Raw genomic sequence first — 20459 nt, forward strand, 5'->3', positions numbered from 1 at the left:
TAGTAAATCTTCTTTTTTTTAAATTGAAGCATAATTGATTATACATGTTTGTGGGGTACAGAGTTGAATATAAATACCTGTGTACAATATGTGATGATCAAATCAGGATAGTTAGCATTTTTATCATTACAGTATTCTTTGTGTCCATTAACCAATTTCTTGCCACACCCCCCACCCCCTCTGTCTTTCCCACCTCTTGTAACCACAGTTCTATTCTCTCCTTCTGAAAGATCAACCTATTATAGTGATTGTTCTTCTTTCTTTTTCATTTATTTGTTTGTTTGTTTGTTTGTTTTTTAGCTCCCACTTATGAGTCAGGCCATGTGGTATTTCTCTTTCCTTGTCTGACTTATTTCACTTAACATAATTTTCACTGAGCTCATCCATGTTGCTGCAAATGGCAGAATTTCATTCTTTCTTATGGCTGAGTAGTATTCCATTGTGTCGAGCTCTTTTACCTGCCTGTAATCCTGCCAACTGGGCCAATTGTCGAGCTAGGGCTGTGTCTGGAGCTCACAGACCCCTCAAGCCCGTTCCAGACAAGGTCAGAAACACTTCACACACCAGGATGGGTCCCCAGACCCCTCACATGCCAGGCTGGGTTACCAGACCCCTCTCACACAGGTCTATGAGCTAGGTAACCAGCAAACAGGTCCTTGGAAGCTGTAGGTTGGAGACCATGGCCTCATGAGGCAGTAAAAAACACCAGTCAAGGCACAGTACCGCACATGCGCACTAACTCCACCCCCCCCACACACAATTTGCTTACAAAGAATGTGCTGCACCACCCCCAACCATACTTGAGGCGAGGGGGCCTTATTAAATTATTCTATTTTCCCAACACATTGTGTACATATACTACATTTTCCTTATCCAGTTGTCTGTCGATGGTCATTTAGGTTGGTTCCATAACTTGGCTATTGTAAATAGAGCTGCAATAAACATAGGAGTGCAGGTGTCTCTTCCACATGATGATTTCCATTCCTTTGGGTATATACTCTAGTGGGATTGTTGGATCTTATGTTAGTCCTATCGGTAGTTGTTTGAGAAACCTGCATACAGTTTTCCATAGTGGCTATGCTAATTTACAGTCCCACCATTGTGTAGGAGGGTTCCCCTTTCTCTGCATCCTCACCAGCATTTGTTATTTTCTGCCTTTTTGACCAAAGCCAGTCTAACTGAGGTGAGATAATATATCTCAAAGTGGTTTTGATTTGCATTTACCTGGAGTGTTCTTAATCTTAGATTGTTTATGTCCTTGATCTCCAAAGATCTTGGGAATGACAAGTAATTAAAAAGAAAGGAAAGCAGAGGGAACACCCCCTGTAGAGAATCGGCACAGGGACTGTCCTGTTTCATGTGTTCCACCATGAAAGGGTCATGGTTTTATTTGTTGCTGTTTGAGTAGGGAGATAACAGTGGTTTTGGAGCATTTAACATCAGTGGAAACATCTAGAAGGCAGTGTGCATAATGGAAATAGCATTGTTATTTTCTTTGTCGGGAGACTGCTGATTACTTCCTCAATCATGTTACATGTTATTGGTCTGTTAGGTTTTCTATTTCTTCTTGGTTCAGTCTTGGTAGTTTTGTATGTGTCCAGAAATTTATCTGTTTCCTTGAGGTTTTCAAATTTGTTGGCATATAGTTGTTCATAATAGTCTCTAATGATACTTTGTATTTTTCATTTCTGATTTTTGTTATTTGGGTCTTCTTTCTTATTTTTTTTAGTTAGTCTAGCTAATAGTTTGTCATTTTCTTTATCTTCTCAAAAGACCATCCTTTGAAGTCTTTCTTTTCTTTTGATGTAAGCATTTATTGCCATAAACTTCCCTCTTAGTACTGCTTTTGCAGTATCCACAGGTTTGGGTATGATGTGTCTTCATTTTCATTAGTTTCAAGAATTTTTTTTTTCATAAAAGTTTTATTGTTTTTTTAAATTTTTATTTTTTTATTTTTAATTTATTTATTCAATCAAAATTGATTATATGCATTTTGGGGGTTCAACATTGAGATATGTTGATCAAATATTACTAGCATATATATTGTTACAAATCGTAATTATTCTTTATAGCGCTTGTCCAATCCCTCCCCATCTCCCTTTCCCTCCCCCCCATCACCCTAGATTTCTTCTCTCCCTCTGAAAGAATAATGGTTACTCTGTTAATTTGCTGCCCAAAAGATCTGTCAAATGCTGAGAGGCATGATCAGGTCCCCCAATACTGTCATAGAACAGATGCCTCTTTTGTCACTCTGAAATGGGCTCTGTGGAGAGAGACATCCTCCTCCTTTCTTTATCTCTGTTGGTGACTCTCCTTGTGTCAATGCACTCCAGTGGCTGGAGGACCATCTGCGTAGTGGTTGAAGCATCTAGCCACCTTTGTGGCAGCCATGGTTATCATGGTAGCTGTGGTGGGCCACCCACATGGAGGAGATGTTTTTGGCTTGCTCCTTGGTGCTGGCAGTGTGCCTGGTTGTGGAGAGTGTCCAATCCCCAGCTCCATGCCCTGGGTCACCGAGTGGGTCCTGAAGTGCTGGCATGGTGTGCCTAGTTGTGGAAGGGGGTCCGGTCCCCTTCTCTGTGCCCCAGGTCCCCGGGTGGGCCCCAAGGCACTGGCAAGGTGTGCCTGGTTGTGGGGGGAGGTCTGGTCCCCAGCTCCATACCCCAGGTCCCTGGGCAGGCCCTGAGGTGCTAGCGTATTGTGCCTGGTTGTGGGAGGGGGGTCCTGTCCCCTTCTCCATGATTTCCTGTTTAATTTCTTTTTTGACCCAAAGGTCAAAGAAGAAAGCATGTCGTTTAATTTTCATGTGTTTATATAGTTTCCAAAGTTTTGCTTATTATTGATTTCTAGTTTTAATCCATTGTGGTCTGAAAAGACACTTGAAATGATTTCAGTTTTTAAAAATTTGTTGAGACTTGATTTGTGACCTAACATGGTCTATTCTGGGAAATGTTCCATGTGCTGATGAAAAGTATGTATATTCTGTAGTTGTTACAAGAAATATTCTGTAGTTGTCTACCAAGTCCAGTTGGTCTAAAATGTAGTTTAAATCCTGTGTTTCTCTGTTGATTTGTTGCCTAGATGATCTTTCCAGTGTTGAGAGAGGAGTGTTGAGGTCCCCAACTATTATTGTATTGGGGTCTGTTTCTCTTTAGGTCTAATAGTGTTTGCTTTATATATCTTGGTACTCCGATGTTGGATGTGTATATATTTATGAATGGTATATCCTCTTGCTTAATATATCCCTTTATTATTATATAATGACATTCTTTGTTTCCTTTTATATTTTTGTTTGTTTCAAGCCTATTTTATCCAATATCAGAATAGCTACTCTTGTTCATTTTCGTTTTTCATTTGCATGGTATATCTTTTTTCCATCAATTCACAACTAGTCTGTGTAAGCTTTTACAGGTGAGGTGAATTTCTCGTAGGCAGCATATACATATACTTGGGTCTAGTTTTTTAATCCATTCAGCTAGTCTATGTCTTTTGAGTGGAGAATTCAATTCATTTACTTTTAGGGTTATTATTGAGAGGTATCATCCTACTCCTGGTTGTTGATTTTTTTATGGTTGTTTTATATGTCGTTGGTTCCTTTTATTGTTTGTCTTTGATGTTTGTTGGTTTTTTGTAGTGATAAGGTTTAGTTTATTTCTCTTTCTCATTTGTATGTCTGCTCTATCACTGGGCTTCATTCTTTCTAGTGTATTCATGATGGGGTTTATTGGGGTGGTTTTTTTTTTTTTTGGATTCCAAATGTAGGACTCCCTTGAGGATTTCTTGTAGGGCTGGTTGTGTTTTCAGTCCTTTTCCTTTCTTCTCCCCTTCTAGAACACCCATAATTTAGATGCTTGCATGTTTAAGGTAGTCTTATAGCTCTCATAGATTTTCTTCATTTAAATTTTTTTTTCCTGTTTTCTTTTTTGTCCTCCTGAGTTATTTCAAAATGACTGTCTTTGAGATCAGAAATTGTTTCCTCTGCTTGCTCTAGCCTGTTGCTTACACTCTTGGTTAAATTTTTTAATTTAGTTGAATGAATCCTTCAATTCCAGTAGTTCTGCTACATCCTTTTTTAGGGTATCTGTCTCTTTGTACAATTCCTTCTTCACACCTGGATTGTTTTTCTCATCTTATTGTATTGTCTGAGTCTTCTTGTATATCCTTGAATTTCCTTAAGATTGTTGCTCTGAATTCCTTTTCAGACATTTCAAAAGTTCCTGCTGTTTGGGTCCTGGTACTAAAGAATTATTGTTTTACTCTAGGTGTGTCAAATTTTCTTGGTTTTTTTGCTTTTGCATTTCCAGTATCCCTACACTGATGTCTGGGCATCTGGTAGTTCAGTTGCTTCTTCTGTTACTCTGGAGTAGCTTTTGAGGAGAGAGACACCCTCCTGTAGATGTGTTTTATATTGACCATTGGGTAGGGTGTTTTAGTTTTGGCTCTGGGTAGATGCAGTAGTGTAGTCTCTGTGTCATTACTTTGACCATATTTAATATTGGAGTTGTCTGTGAGTGCTTCCGTGTCCCAGGTGCTGGAGCACTCAGTGGCTCCTTGCTGAAGTGAGTGACACTATTTTGGGTTTTCAAGTCTGTGCCCAAGATCTCAAGTTCTTGGGAGAAGCACCTGGGTGCCTTGTCTCTCCTTGGCTGAGGTGGGTGAACCTGGGTGGACTTGCTGGCACCCCAGCTAGTGTCCTGTGACCCTGATAGGTAGACTGGGATTACTGAAGCTCCTCAACTTGAATGGACAACCCTGGGCAGGTTTCTCTTTCCTCTTTCCTGAAGGAAGAGGCTTCTCCTGGGCCCTTGTTTCTCTCCCTCTCCTCTTTCTTCCTACCTAGTAAAATGCAGAACGACCTGAATTTGGGTGAAGTAAAAGTGGTGGCCCCCAGGTAGTGCATCAGCAGGAAGTGGGACAGACTGCTGTGTGAGAAGAGGAGTGGCAGCAGTGGCAGTGCTCTGGAGCTGGGCAGTGGTGACAGCTGCCAGGCTGTGCTTTCCCCTGCAGTTCAGGAGCTGGACTGCCAAAGGCAGAGCTGCTGAGCCACTTCTCAGAAAGTGGGCAAGGCCACTGTGGGGGGGCGCTGCAGTGAGAGAGCACATCTAGCCACTTCTTGTGCAGTGGATGGGACTGCTAGCTAGGCCTGCAGTGAAGTGACCTGTCCAGCTGCTTCTGGGCAGTAGGCAGGGCCACTACGCAGTCCTGCAGTGATGAGGCCAGTGCAGCCACTTCTGGGACTGTTGACAAGGCCACTAAGCAGGACTGTAGCAGAAGCACTTTATTTCCACTGGCCTGAGGTCGTATTCATTAAGATAGGGGCCTGTGTGCTGTTTTTCTGGGTTGGGGGCTCAGGCACACACAACTCAGTCAGCTGGTGAGGCTGGGTATTGGGAGGAATGGGGGGTGGTCCACTTGAGGAGGGTCTACCAATCTGATCCCTGGCTGGGGTTGTTGGCTGTGTCAGTTCAGCAGGACTAGGGTTGCTTTCCAGACTGTAGAACTAGAGTCATAGCCACTGTGAGCCCAGGCTTCAAGCTCCTGGGATCAGGGCATCATAGCCTCTCCTATAAGTGCACTGAGTGGTAGGCAGAGCCTTAAGGCTGGTATGGCTCCAGTTTCAAGATGGCACCATCCTGCATCAGCTTGGGTCCTGAGGGTGGGGTGTGGAGAGTGCACAGTGTATGCTAGTGTTTTAGAGCAAGGTCTTGTGTGTTCTCTAGGCTGTTCCCCACACTTGGCTCTGGGCTTGTTCTGCCAAAGATCTGCAGGCCTCTGTGGTGAGGATGGGGGTCGGTATGGGTCCTCTGCCTGCCTTTTCACCACAAGAGAAAATTCTTTCCGTGATGTTCCTGGTGTCAGAGATGTGACCGCTGAGGCCATGTGCCTCTCTGTCTTCTCTATGTTACCATTCTGGGCTTTTGTGCCCCACAGTGATCTCACCAGTCTCCTGCTGTACTCCTACACTCTCCCACCAATGCTCCTGTCAGTATTTAGCCATCTGTTAGTTGTTCTCGTCCTTCTCTGTGGGAGGAATGCACCCTGGGCACCACTGGTCCACCATCTTGCCCTGCCCTCCTGTAGTAAATCTCATGGGTTTTTTTCTATACGCAAAAAGGATATCAATATCTAGTGATTTGGTTTATTCACTTCACTTAATTTATCTTTGATTCTTTTCCATTCTTTTTAACGGATGTAGAATATTCCACAGTATGGATGTAACATTCTGCTCTGCCCATGATGAATATTCAGGTTATTTCCTTCTTTTGTTATTACAGACAGCACTGCAGTGAATCACTTAGGCCATACATCTTTGTGCATGGGAACTGGTATCTTTATTGACTAGATCCCAAGGCATAAAATAATGGGATGAGAGATAATGCACATATGACATTTTCGATGGCTACTGCCAAACACTTCGTCCAAAAGGTTGTTCCAAATTCTCACCTGCAGTATATAGAAGTGTCAGATTTCTCAAACCCTTACCAATATTAGATATGAGAATTAAAACACGATTTTCCTGTCTGATAGTGGAAAAATCATATCCCTTTATTGTTTAATTTTGTATTTCTTTAAATCTCAATAAACTTGAGCATCTTTTCATACATTAATTGGCCACTGGTATTTATTTTTCTGTAGTTAGCCTGTTCATATCCTTTAATGGTTTTTCAGTTGCAGGGGCTTTTGTGCCCCACAGTGATCTCACCAGTCCCCTGCTGTAGTTCTGCACTCCCACCAATGCTCCTGTCAGTATTTAGCCATCTGTTAGTTGTTCTGGATCTTCTCTGTGGGAGGGCACACACAACTCAGTCAGCTGGTGAGGCTGGGTACTGGGAGGAATGGGGGTTACTTTGGATACTATGTACTTTGGATATTAATCATTTGTTATGTATGTTGCAGATATTTTTCTCTCAGTGTATTGCTTGTTTTTTTATCTTTGTTTATGGCATCTGTTTACTGAAGGGAAGTTTTAAATACGTATGTAGAAGAATTTAGAGAAGAAATTAGGGAATTTAAATTGATTTAGTCTGGTGGCTGGTCTCTGTTTTAGCTATTGTTTATATGCATTTATATATATTACAGTGATTACTAAACCTTTTAGAAGTTAAGTAGAGCCATGGACACTCTTATTTCCATTTATTTCCCTCAATGGGTAGATGCTGAAAGTACAACTATTATTGTATAGAGAGTTCTAGAAAATCTGCGATGCTACAAAGAGTTTCCTCAAGTATGGAAAGATTGGGGACCACTGAGACAGAGGCTGTCTATGGAGCAGCAGCTGTCTATGGCTGGGGCATCCCCGAGTTCCCTTTCTTACAGATCAGCATCCAGGAGAAAGAAGCCCTCTTCTAGTGTCTGTATATCACCTCCCTCAAGGAAAAGGAGTCCTGTTGCCCCATCACTGTCCTTATTGACTTTGGTCACATGTCCACCCTGCCAAGGACAGAGACACTGTGATTGACAGTTCAACCAGACCACACTTAACAGAAAGAGGGGTACTAGATGGACAAACACAACAGATTGCAGGACCCACACATGACACCCAGAAGGTGGAGGTGGGGTCAGAGTCAAGGGGGTGCTGGAGTCAGATGAGTGAGCATGAGCCGGGCTGCCATCCACCACTGTGCCTTGGTCCTCGGCTCTCTTCCGTAAAGTGATCTCATGAGGATTGATGAGCAATGGCTGTGATCGGGCTCTGGGGGCCACAAAGCACAAAGCAGATGATGTTAAATGAGGCGTGTCCGACACTCATGTCTGGCACTTAGCAGGTTCTCAGTAGATGATGATCTTCCTCCCTGTTATTGTTACTGGAATTACAAGGGCATTAGGACGAGGTAATCAGATTGTAAGGAGTTAGAGTAAAAGTTCTTCCCTTCACCACCCTGAGTGAGGCCCCTTTCTCTGGGATGCCCTGCAGGTGTTGCATAGATAATTACTGGCCAGGAGAGGGTGTAGAGAGTTCTAGAAAGTCTGCGATGCTACAAAGAGTTTCCTCAAGTATGGAAAGATTGGGGACCACTGAGACAGAGGCTGTCTATGGAGCAGCAGCTGTCTATGGCTGGGGCATCCCCGAGTTCCCTTTCTTACAGATCAGCATCCAGGAGAAAGAAGCCCTCATAGAGAGTTCTAGAAAATCTGCGATGCTACAAAGAGTTTCCTCAAGTATGGAAAGATTGGGGACCACTGAGACAGAGGCTGTCTATGGAGCAGCAGATGGCTGGGGCATCCCCGAGTTCCCTTTCTTACAGATCAGCATCCAGGAGAAAGAAGCCCTCTTCTAGTGTCTGTATATCACCTCCCTCAAGGAAAAGGAGTCCTGTTGCCCCATCACTGTCCTTATTGACTTTGGTCACATGTCCACCCTGCCAAGGACAGAGACACTGTGATTGACAGTTCAACCAGACCACACTTAACAGAAAGAGGGGTACTAGATGGACAAACACAACAGATTGCAGGACCCACACATGACACCCAGAAGGTGGAGGTGGGGTCAGAGTCAAGGGGGTGCTGGAGTCAGATGAGTGAGCATGAGCCGGGCTGCCATCCACCACTGTGCCTTGGTCCTCGGCTCTCTTCCGTAAAGTGATCTCATGAGGATTGATGAGCAATGGCTGTGATCGGGCTCTGGGGGCCACAAAGCACAAAGCAGATGATGTTAAATGAGGCGTGTCCGACACTCATGTCTGGCACTTAGCAGGTTCTCAGTAGATGATGATCTTCCTCCCTGTTATTGTTACTGGAATTACAAGGGCATTAGGACGAGGTAATCAGATTGTAAGGAGTTAGAGTAAAAGTTCTTCCCTTCACCACCCTGAGTGAGGCCCCTTTCTCTGGGATGCCCCGCAGGTGTTGCATAGATAATTACTGGCCAGGAGAGGGTACTACACTAACGTCTGCCCCAATTCCGAGGGAGATGAGAGTTAATCAAATGGAAGTGCAGCCCACTTTGGGCCCCCGCAGCTGGCCTGGCACCTCAGTGACCATGCTTCCTGACCTGCGTTGCTTTTCCTGCAGTCCACCTGATCCCGGTGTCAGCAGCCAAGAATGGACTGAGCAGCAAGAGTCGAAAGAGGATCATGCCTGACCCAGCAACAGATCCCCCTGTGACAGATCCTGTTTATGAAGCTCTCTTGTACTGTAACATCCCAAGTGTGGGCGAGCGCAGCATGGAAGGTAGGTCTGCCGGGCCTCCCAGCTTGGCACCCACACTGACTCCCCTCTGGGCCCAGCTCTTCAAGCAGCATAACACAGCAGTGAGGAGTGGAACAGCCTGGGCTCAAGCCCCACAGATGCCACTAGGCTGTGCCCTTGCATGAGTTCCTGGGTCTTAGCATCTTCATTTCCAAAGTGGGAGTAGCTGGCAGCACCTACGCAAGGGATGCTGGGAGGATTAAATGCCCACTTTGAGCAGCGGGTGGCCTGTGATCCACCCTCCATGAGTGTTTGCCATGAGCATGATCTTTAGTGAGACACCAGCAAGAGGGAGGGGTGGCCTCAGCGGGGCTCGGTAGTGCCTTCAGCTACTCTGCTTTTCAGGGTAGACTCTCGGGACTTGGAATGTCCATAGGATGCCTTCCCTGCTGGTGTCTTGCCATAAAGGCATGGGAAAATACAATTTCTACATCAAATTTTGCTTTTCTGGTAGTGTACCAGAGGATGGCATTGAACATTTGTGTATCTCTTTGTGCCCTGCCTTGTTTCATGGAAGATTTAGAGCAGAAGTCCTTGTTTCCAGTATTTCTGTGGGCCTGTCTCTGTCTGTTCATGAGTGAGGCTGCATTAGTAGTCATGCCCACATTTCACTGTCTTGCAGCCCCAGCCACAACCCAGAGACTCCCTATTATTCCCTGGAAGCCTGGGACATACCCAGACCTCTCACGATCCTCTGTCCTGCCTCATAAGGCTGTTCAGCAGTTCCCACCCAGCACAGTGGCCTTTCCCACAGCCAGGTCCCCTGGACAGTGGTTCTGCAACCTCCCCCTCTAATTCCCAGCACAGGTGTGAGGTCAACCCCCACCTCCCTTCCCCCTCCTAAATGATTGACACCTATTGTAATGACGGGTGATGTGCTTCTGTCTCACAGGTCATGCCCCGCATCATTTTAAGCTGGTCTCAGTGCATGTGTTCATTCGCCATGGGGACAGGTACCCGCTGTATGCCATTCCCAAAACAAAGCGACCAGAAATTGACTGCACTCTGGTGGCCAACAGGTAAATTGCACCTTCTCTGAAAGTCTTTTCAAGAATCTGTTATCTCCTGCACAGAGAGAATTACAGGACAGGGGAGTGACCTACACCTGCTGAGCACATACTGTTTGTCAGATCTTCAGAGCAGTCCTGCGTGGTAATGCCATTGTACAGTAGAGAGACTGAGGCCCACAGAGGCAGGGTTTGAGCCCAGGTCAGGCTGAGGCCCGCTCTCTCACCCTGCTGTTCCTCAGTTTGAGAAAAAGCTTGGACACAGTGCAGTGCAGAGAGCACTGGATTAGAATCCTTCAGCACAGCTCAACTGTTCCATTCAGGGCAGCCTGCAAGTCACTTAGTCTCTCTGAGCCTCAGCCTCCTGTCTCTAAAATGGGGATGATGATCATCACTGTGCAGGACTGGGGTAAAGAATCAGTGAGGTAAGACAGGGGAATGCTCATTAGCAATCGCAAAGCCATACAAATGTAAGACATTATTTCAACCTTTTAATTTTCTTGGGAGCAGAGACAGCCTGTTCTTGGTTGAATGCCCTTAGGATGAAAGATAATTGAACAGAGAGTGGAAATTGCATGTGAGGGAATGGCATGGGCATGGTTAGGAATAAAAGGATGGGCCAGGCCTCGGCAGTGTGTCTAGGGGCACGTAACATCCCTAGCAGAGTTTACTGAACGAGGTCAGGAGACGGAGGGAAGTGCTCAGCAGGGAAGACGTTACTTTAATGGAATGCTTCTGGGGTGCCAGCTGCACCAGCAGGCCCAGCCTGGTGGAACCTGTGTCTAGGGGCACGTAACATCCCTAGCAGAGTTTACCGAACGAGGTCAGGAGACAGAGGGAAGTGCTCAGCAGGGAAGATGTTACTTTAATGGAATGCTTCTGGGGTGCCAGCTGCACCAGCAGGCCCAGCCTGGTGGAACCGTGGATTGCCCCACTACAGCCTGGGCTGTCAGGTTAACTCTTTGCATCTCAAGCCTTCTCACCATCCAGGATTGTAGGGAAGAGTAAATGACCCATTTTATGTAAAAACATCATGAAATACCATATAGGCTTTTATACATGTTTCTACTTCATGCTGGAGGTCACAGTGCAGGCAGCCTGGGTGCTGTGTCTTCTTTCCTGTATCCAGCAGGCCTGGATGCACATCCTAGTGTCTGATGGGTTGGAAACCACCGCAGGTCGGGTCCAGCCCATGTCAGAGGGCAATGCAGACACTGGCTCTTCTCCTCCTGGCTGAGACCACGCCAGCCTTTCTTTCTACTGAGACCCTCTGCCCCACAATGCTGCACTCCTGCCAGCCCCCACCATCCCTGCTTGGCCCTCTCCTAAGCTTCTTTGAGGCTCCTTGACATGCCCCCCTCCTCTAGGAAGCTTCCCTGATATGTTAGGATGGGTCGTCTGGTTGTAGCAGGCATCAATGTTGCCTAACCCACACTGAAAGGGGGATGTACAGAAAGGGTCTCAGAACAAGCAGGGAGAAGAGTCTAAATATTGAATAACCAGCCCTCTACTAGCCTCAGGGCTGGGGCAAGGTGGAGGCCACTTGTTGTGTTGGGCATTAACCCTTTAGTTTCTGGATCCTAGGGATGTGTTTTTCCACCAGGCATAGTGGGGTTTCAAAATGTTAACAACTGGTACAGTCCTGCCATTGCTCACTGGCTAGATATCAGCCCTTTGAACAGGCCAGGGAGAGGTGGACCCCTAGGCCTCTGAGATGGCCAGACCCAGGGCAGCCTCAAGGACTCTGTGGACAGTAACATGCTCCAGCCCTAGCAGCTCCCAAAATCTGCTCCCTTCTCTAGCTGGTCTTCAAATTCACAGAAGTGAGAATTTGATTGACTCAGTTCAGACCAGGTGTCTGCTCCCAAACCAGTCAGCTATTGCCAGAAGGTCCCTGGGCACCTTGAGGCCACTGAGGGCCATACTGTCTGTTCCCAGAGAAGGGGCCCCCTGGGCAGGGCCACCTGGCAGAGTGCAGTGCCTCCCCTGTGCACCCTGGCATTTTGCAGCTCGTCTTCCCTGGCATGATTCTCTCTTCCCTTCCCAAACCACAGGCTCCTCACGGGTCTTCTCCCTATGTCACCAGTGCCCAGCTCAGAGCCTGGCATAGAATAGCTGTTGGACTGGGTTGGTTGCAGAATAAATTCAGAACCTCAGTGAGATTCACAGATCCCGATTGCCTGTTACATGCTCCCATCATTGTCTTGTAATAGATTTATGGAATCCCCTGAGGCCTGTGCAGCCTGTTTGACATTGGGCAAATCACTTTCCCTCTCTGAGCCTCAGTGCTCTGTTCTGGAATGTGGGGACAATAATGCCTCCTTTATAACGTCCTTGTGAAATCTAAATAAGATGATGGAATAAAATACTTACTCTGGTCGACACCAAGAGCCTGGTAAGTGCTAACGCATCATTACCTGCAGCAGCCTGGAGCCCTTCTGGGGCCTGGCCTCTTTCCCTCTTTGCAGTAGATGTGGTCACGAGGCCAAGTCAGGCCCCAGGTCCCTCATTCTGTCACAGCAGAGGCAGGCCCTCTGATGGAGCCATTCCTGGGGCTCCCATTTGAGAGGGTCAGTGTCTGGGGACCAATTGCCCTGGATGCCTCTGCCCTCATTTTCTTTGCCTAGTTTTATTTTATTAAACATTCTATATTTTTAGGTGCTATCTTAAATCCTATGTGGAAAGAGGGTGGAGTGTTTATGTTTATTTACTTAATATCATTTAATTAGTTCCATCTTTAAAAGCATAGAAGTTGACTTGTTCTTATAAACACATACTTAGAGTAAGCATGAGCAGGAACCACAGTGAAGTGGACGTACTCTGGGCCACCAACTCCCTTGGGACTGTGGCATCTGGGTCACCAGCAGCGCCTGCTGTCTTCCCAGGTGCTATTTCAGCTTCATAAAGTAGTAATTTTGTGACTTTCTATAGGCTGGTGAGTGTAGGCCAGTGAGAGGGAGCGTGTGGGCCAGCAGGCAGGGGTGCAGTGAGCTGAGCCAGGCCAGAGCTGAATGTCCGTACAAATCAGGTGCCCCCAAATTTCCATCCACAGTAACACGTGGCTCTCAAAGTTACTGTAGTGGAAGCTGCCACTTCATGAATGCCATGTGCCTCATGTGAAAGTGCTATTTCAGCCCTCATAGTACTGCAGTTAGCCAGCATTCGGGTTATTAGACATTCATAAAATGTGTTTAGTAAATGCTGTTTAACATTCATAAGTATGAATTAAATATCCTTTTCTAAATCCAAGGAAGAAAAAATATTCCTTTCAATCAGCATTTATTCAACAAATTTTAGTTTTATGCCCCTGTCTTGTGCCAGGTACTGTCATATGTACCTGGCTTATGTACCAGGAGGTGGCCCAGGAGCGGGCACCTAAATGAAATGAAAGGAGCCAGCCCTGTGCAGACTTGGGGAAAGAGTGTTACAGATGGGGGGACCAGCAGGTGCAAAGGGCCAGGGGCTGGCAGGGCTGGGCACGGATGAGTAGCAATAAGACCGGTGCATAGCTAGGCTGGAGGCATGGGGGAAGGGTGGACATCTAAGGATTTGCAGAAGCAAGGCCATTCCTGCCCTCAGGGAGCCTGCTCCTCTGGAGAGACAGACCTGGTGCCTGGTGCGTGGTAAGCCCTCAGTGAATGGCAGCCGGCACAGGTGGCAGCAGCAGCATTAGAGAAAGAAAGGGAAGAAGAGCAAGGAGAAGTGGAAGTAGTTTGGTACCGTATGTGGGGACATGAGCCAGCAGAGGGGCAGCCTAACTCGGCATGGGGTTGGGAGGGGGAATGGGGTGCTAGATCACAGAAGGCCACCCAGAGAAATGGACCGAAAGGGTGTGCAGGAGCATGTCAGGTAGCAGCTGATGATGAAGGCCCCTTAGGCGGTGAGGCCAACCTGTGCCAAGCCAGGGTGGCGGACAGCTTGGCACGCTGGGGCCCTCGAGTTAATTTCACAGGCTAGAGTGTGGAGTGAAGAGGGGCATGGGGGCTAGGTCAGACTAGGTCATCTGATGCTTCGAGTGCCTGGCTAGGGAGTGTGGGTTCCAGGCATGAAGGTGGCGAGGGAGCTGCGGAGTGAAGGGATGACAGCCATGATGTGGAGGAGGGGCCGGAAGCTGGCGGCAGTGTTTATGTTGTTATGGGGATAGGGACCCAGAGGAGAGACTTCACTCAAGACTCCCGGCCCACATCCTTAAAATGGCCCGTATGCTCTTCCCCTGCCCCCCACCTGTCCACCCCCTCCTGTCGCTGTCCTTGCCCCCCTCGCTCCGCTTCAGCCACACGGCTCCTAGCTCTCCCTGCACTCGGCACGCTACGGCCTCAGGGCCTTTGCACCAACCGTTTCCTCTCTCCAGAAGCTCTTCCCCAGGTAGCTTTATGGCCACTTCTCTCACGTCCTTCAGCTCTTTGCTCAGATGTCACCTTCTCAATAAGACCTCCTCAGAACACTTCAGTGAAAATGACAAGCCACTCTTCCCTCCACCCGCGCCTCCCACACACCCTGTACCCTGCTCTTCTTTTTGTCGTTGCATCTGTTACTTCACACACACACACACACACACATGCACACACTCACTCACTCCCTCCCTTACACTATTCACTGCATACTGTCTGTGTCCCAGGCTAGAAGGTAAGCTCCCTGAGGGCAGGGATTTTTATTATTTTTGTTCACTGCTGCTGTATCCCAAGTGCCTAGGACGGTGCCTGGAGTATGGGAGGAGGGTGATAGGTGTTTGTTGAATGAATAAATGATGGAGGCTGGAACTCAGGGAGTGGCAGCAGAGACGGAAAGAAGGGGTGGATCTTAACAAAGGTTACAGGGTGGGATGAATAGGATTCGGTGACAGGTTGGATGGAGGTATGAGAGAGAGAGAGTGGTGCCCAGGCCTCTGACTGGGCGTCTGGCTGGCAGTAGTGCCCTCCCTGGCATAGAGGGCAGAGAGGAAGGGAGGTGTGGAGGGAGTTATGAGTACAGTTCAGTGTTGCGCCTGAGCTATCATCAAGCATTCAAGTGACAATTTCTAGTAGGCAGTAGGCCACATAGTTTGGGGGCTCAAGAGAAAAGAGGTTTATTTGAGAGTCTTCAGCAGGCAGATGGCAGCTGAAGCTGCGGGCTTGAATAGTATCACAGACGGAGAATAAAGAGTGAGGAAAGAGCCAGAAGCAGAGTCTTGGGAGATATCAACAAGCGGCAGTAGGCACAGAGAGAAGAGAGGCTCCGGGAGGAGAAATCTGCAACAGGGAAGTCAGGACAGTGATGTTATGAGAGCTGAAGCAGAAAGGCCCAGAAAACTAAAGACTGAGGAAAGTACCTTGGGCTTATCTTTTCAGAATTTCATTTTATTAATCATATAAAATAACAAATTCTTTAATTGGCCTAAATTTTAAAACTCTTTGGGGTGGATTCATTCCAGTGCCATGTAATCTTTTTGAACTGTGTTTTCTGATACCAGTGTTACTGGTCGCATGCCTCTTCTCTGCTTGCCTTAGCTTTCTGTGCAGAGCTCAGTTCTGCTATTACTCAGAGATAGCTAAAGCACAGTACATTTTCTCCTGGGCGTGCAGATTAGCCTCAGGGTTCCGTCTTTAGCTTTGTGGGTAAGTAGGTGTGAACAGTGCATATAAAAATGTAAACGGGAACTCTGAAGTGAATGACCTGAAGGCTTAAGATGGTAATACTTGTGATTCTTTCAGTTTTCAATATGATAAAAGATTTCCAATGAGACCACAATAATATGAGTTTTTCCAGAAGAAAAAGTCATCTTCACCGACACTATCATTTCTGTATGAATCACAGTCAGGCTAGGCTGTTATAACCAAGAGATTCAAGAATACATTGCTTTACATAACAAAGAAGTTTCTCTCTTCCTTGTGTGAAGGTCTGAGGTGAATGTTCCAGGTCCTGTATTTGGCTCTGCCTGGTCATTCAAGGTCCAGGTTCCTTCCAGGTTGGTGCTTCTGTCATTCCCTGGGGATGCCTGTGTGTTGAGCCTGGGTTGCTGCCATGCCTAAATATAGTGGCCAGAGGAGAGGAAGAGACTGAAGGGGCACATCCATAACCTCAAAGCCTAAACCCAGAAGTGGCACACAGCCTTCCATTCCATGGGTGAATACTGAGTCACGTGGCTCTACCTAACCTCTGGGGCCTCAGAAATGGGATCTAACCTAACCAAGTTCCCAAAAAGAGGAGGATAGATTTTAGAGTACAACAAATAGTCTTATCTACCACAGCCTTTATTTTTCATATTTCCATCAAAATGTGAATATTTTAATTAACACTATGGGAGCTTGCCATATTCGTTGCTACATATTTGTCACTTGGCATTTTCATGAAACATCTAAAGATGGGACACTTCACAGTTGAATTTATTCACACATGTTTTTGGAGCATCTACCATGTGCTGTTAAATGATGCATATATTTGTTATCTATTCTGTAATGAAATTTTTCTTTCATGAATCTTCATTTTTCCATTCCAAAAAAAAATGTTGTAATGACTACAGTTAGGTATCAAAGCATCATTAAGCAGTCAGGTGCCCTAAAAACCTAGGACATCTCAGCAGACTACTTTCAGTCGTGAAATTCTGTTTCTAAAATTGGCAGCAAAGCTTTCTCAGATCCTCAAAATTCACTAAACTGAAATAATGGCCTGGAGCAGAACATTTGACTCCTGTTGACATGTAGCCTTTGTTTATGTTGACAGATAGCCTTTGTTTATGTGGATTTGTATTGGCAGCTTCATTGTCAGTCTGGACATTTTATTTCCCAGTTTGCAAACATTTATGTGCTTTAGCCTCAGGCAAAATAGCATATCCTGTTTTTATGGAAAGACATAATTCCCTGCAGTCATCCAGGGTGATTTATTAAACCACTGCATGTCAGGATTAGTGTTCTCTAATTTTAAAACATTTTTTTAAAGATGGATTTTTTTTTAGCTCTGTGTTTTTGAAAGATAATAAACCCATTTGGCAGCCATTTTTAAGGCTTTGCCAAAGGTAATTAGGTTTTCATTCAGCAGGAGTTTGCCATTAGAACAATTTATTGCCACTTCTTCTCATGCTGATTCTTACGCAGTTTAGTTGTAAACTACTCTATCTGTTCATTTCTGTTCAGCTGCAAAGCGTATGTACATGCATAGGCCATTTCATTATTCAAAGAAAAGGTGTGTGCACACTTATGGGTCATTTCATTGTGCAGATTTGAAAATATGTGTATACTGAGGTCATTTCATTATTCAGGGAAATTGTATATTAGTGACTAGAAAGATAAATTTATCTTATCACCTGTACTTCATGGCAGGAATGTACATAATCTCAGTACAGTTACCAGTACAGATCTCATAAACATGGTTTTTTCAATGTTCATTACCACCTCACATTAAATGAGATACTGTATGTGCAAAATGCACAGTGAACTGTAAAGAAGAATAGAGATCTCAGTTATCTTACTCAGTTACAGTTTTCCTAAAGGGAGATTTTCCAGAGGTAAGAAAAATTAAGGATTACGGTTTACCTAGGTGGAGGTTGGGGTAGATTTTCTAGGAGGAAGGGACAGCATGTAGAAAGTGGTGCAAGTGTGAAAGAATGAGGTGTGTTATGTTGGGGAGAGAAAGGTGGTTGGAGACATAAGCTGCCTGAGACCAGAACCCAGGTAGGGGCAGTGAGGATAAAGGAGAGAGGGATGGAGAAGCATAGGAGAAAGGATCCGCAGGATGCGGGGGGCTGGGAGGGGGTGGTGGCATGTGTTGGGGCATGGAAGGGAGAAATCAGGACAGCTCTAGCCTAGAGTGTGACTGCTGGGTGGGTGCTGGCAGCCTTCCAGAGAGGGAGCCAAGGAGGCGACGCAGGTGGAGGGACAGGATGGTACAGAGCAAAGCTGCATTCCACAGTGCCAGGTTCAGCAGAGGTTAGGGACTCAGGTTAACCTTTATGTGTAGCTGTCAGTGGTCAGGTAATAATGACATTGTAATTTTAAAATGATTGAGCCAGTACCTATTTTGTGGGTGAAAAGGCCATGACACACTTGGGGTTTTGCTTGCTGAAGTTGGAAACTGTCTGGACTGTTCTGGAGCTTTATGACCACTAATTCTCTGTATTGTCTTTTTAGGAAACCATATCACCCCAAACTGGAAGCTTTCATTAGTCACATGTCAAAAGGATCTGGAGCCTCTTTTGAAAGCCCCTTAAATTCCCTGCCTCTTTACCCCAATCACCAACTGTGTGAGATGGGAGAGCTCACGCAGACAGGTATGTGTGACAGCATTCCCTCAATAATCCATTTGCATACACTGGGAGTGAATACTCCTGGGTAAGGCACTGTGGGGCGTGCAGGGGTAAATAAGGACTGGCAACTCATATTAGGTGACAGAGTGGGGCAAGGTGCAGGCTCTGGAGGACTAGCCTTGGATAAGGAGTTGTGAAAGCCTTTGGGGCAGTTAATCCCACACGCCTGGGCTCTGTGTTAGTTTAGAACAGGGGTTCTTGTCCTACCAGATCCAACACTCCTTTTATTAACAAGTATTTTGCAATCTTCCTCAACTATCCTGAAGTGAAATTTAAATACAATGTAAGCTTTTTATATATTTAATTTTAGAAAAGTTGTATCAGGGGCCCTAAGTAAAATAAAAGGAAACTAATTTATTATATAATTCTGTATATCTCGATATACAGCTACACCAGAAAATAACTTTCTGCTCAATTTCTCTGTAAACCCAAAACTGCTGTAAAAATAAAGTTTGTAACTTAAGAGAAAAAACAGAAAGAAAATAGAATGAGGTAATCAAATGCTTGTACCTAAGTGTGGATTGGTGACTACAACAGCTACAGATGCTGATGACCGAGGAATGTTGTACTGCTGACTGTAATACCACATGTCAGGACATGGTTTTTCTGACAAGTTCTGATCAAAACAAAGTAGAGATGTACCTTAATTTATATTGCATTCTGGGAAATTCAGTGGATGTTAACATTATGCAAAAATGGTTTTGTGTTTATAGACACAAAAAAGCAGAGTTAAGTTCTATAGGCTATAGTATTCAAACAAGTTTTTCACATGTGGGAAGGTCTTGTGGTACATTCCAAAGTCATGCAGGAGAGAGAATAGTTGTCCCTTGTGGTGATTGTCTAGCCCCTAGCCCTCACCCACTAGGTGCCAAGAACACCCCTCCCCATGTTATTGTGATAACCCAACCCCCAAGCCCCTCCTGAGGGCAATACTGCTCTTGCTGAGAACCACTGGGTAGACTCTCTAGTTACCAGTAACAGAAACCAGCTCAAGTGAAAAAGGGAAATTCATTATAAGGATTCAAGGGTGATTCACAGACTCCAAGGTCAAGAATGTGACCAGTCCTCCAGAGACTGGAACCAGGAATAAAAAAGCTGCCTTGTGCCTGCCTCTCTCTATGGTTTTTTGCTGTGTCTGTCAACAGAGTGGCAGTCCTGGCCACACCCAGAGATGAACTTGCAAGTCCAGATTCTTGAGATGGAGAATTCATTGTGGTTCTTGTGTCCATCATCTCTGGCTAAGGGGTCAGGTTGACTATGCAGACAGCATTGGGGGTTGGGGGAGCAGCCTCTGGATCCAAAGGCTGTTCCCTGAGAAGAGGTGGGGGTAGGGTGACCCTCACATACTTAAAGATAATCATTCGTTCACACCTTTCTTCTTGTATTAGTTTTCTGTTGCTTATAACAAAATACCTGAAACTGGGTAATTTATAAATAAATGAAATTTCTCACAGTTTTGGAGGCTGGGAAGTCCAAGGTCCAGGGGGTACATCTGGTGAGGGCCTTCTTCTTGGTGGTGGGGACTCTCTGCAGAGTCCCGTGGTGACGAAGGCAATCACATGGCAAGAAAATAGCAAGAGCGCTTGTCAATGTGCTCACTTGCTCTCCTTGTAAAGCCATCAGTGCCCGTCCTGGGACTAAACCATTAACCTGTTACTCCATGAATGGATCAATCTATTCGTGAGGGCATGGTCCTCATGATCCAGTCACCCCTTAAAAGCCCCACCTTGGGCCGGCCCGGTGGCGCACTGGATAAGTGCGCCGCTTGGGAAGCGCGGCGGCGCTCCCGCCTGAGGGTTTGGATCCCACATACAGACCGGTTCCCACTCACTGGCTGAGTGAGGCGCGGGAGCGGCACCAAGGGTTGCGATCCCGTTGCCGGTCCCCGGTCCAGTGCGGGGGCAACACTGAGGGTTGCGATCCGTTGCCGGACACAGAAAAAGACAAAAGACAAAAAAAAAAAAAAAAAAAAAAAAAAACCCCCA

General features: G+C 46.0%; 1 protein-coding gene across 2 annotated transcripts in view; it reads left to right on the top strand.

The window, feature by feature from the left end:
- The window catches only part of PXYLP1 (2-phosphoxylose phosphatase 1), a 40969-nt gene that overhangs the window by 16834 nt on the left and 3676 nt on the right, over nucleotides 1-20459 (top strand). For both annotated transcript variants that reach the window (XM_008586673.1, XM_008586680.1), the window contains exons 2-4: nucleotides 9013-9171; nucleotides 10082-10208; nucleotides 18299-18438. In XM_008586673.1, coding sequence (XP_008584895.1) covers nucleotides 9013-9171; nucleotides 10082-10208; nucleotides 18299-18438 — 426 coding nt within the window. The remainder of the gene's footprint in view (nucleotides 1-9012; nucleotides 9172-10081; nucleotides 10209-18298; nucleotides 18439-20459) is intronic.

The sequence above is a fragment of the Galeopterus variegatus genome, unplaced genomic scaffold, assembly GCF_000696425.1.
Source record: "Galeopterus variegatus unplaced genomic scaffold, G_variegatus-3.0.2 Scaffold111, whole genome shotgun sequence".
NCBI classification, from domain to species: Eukaryota; Metazoa; Chordata; class Mammalia; order Dermoptera; family Cynocephalidae; genus Galeopterus; species Galeopterus variegatus.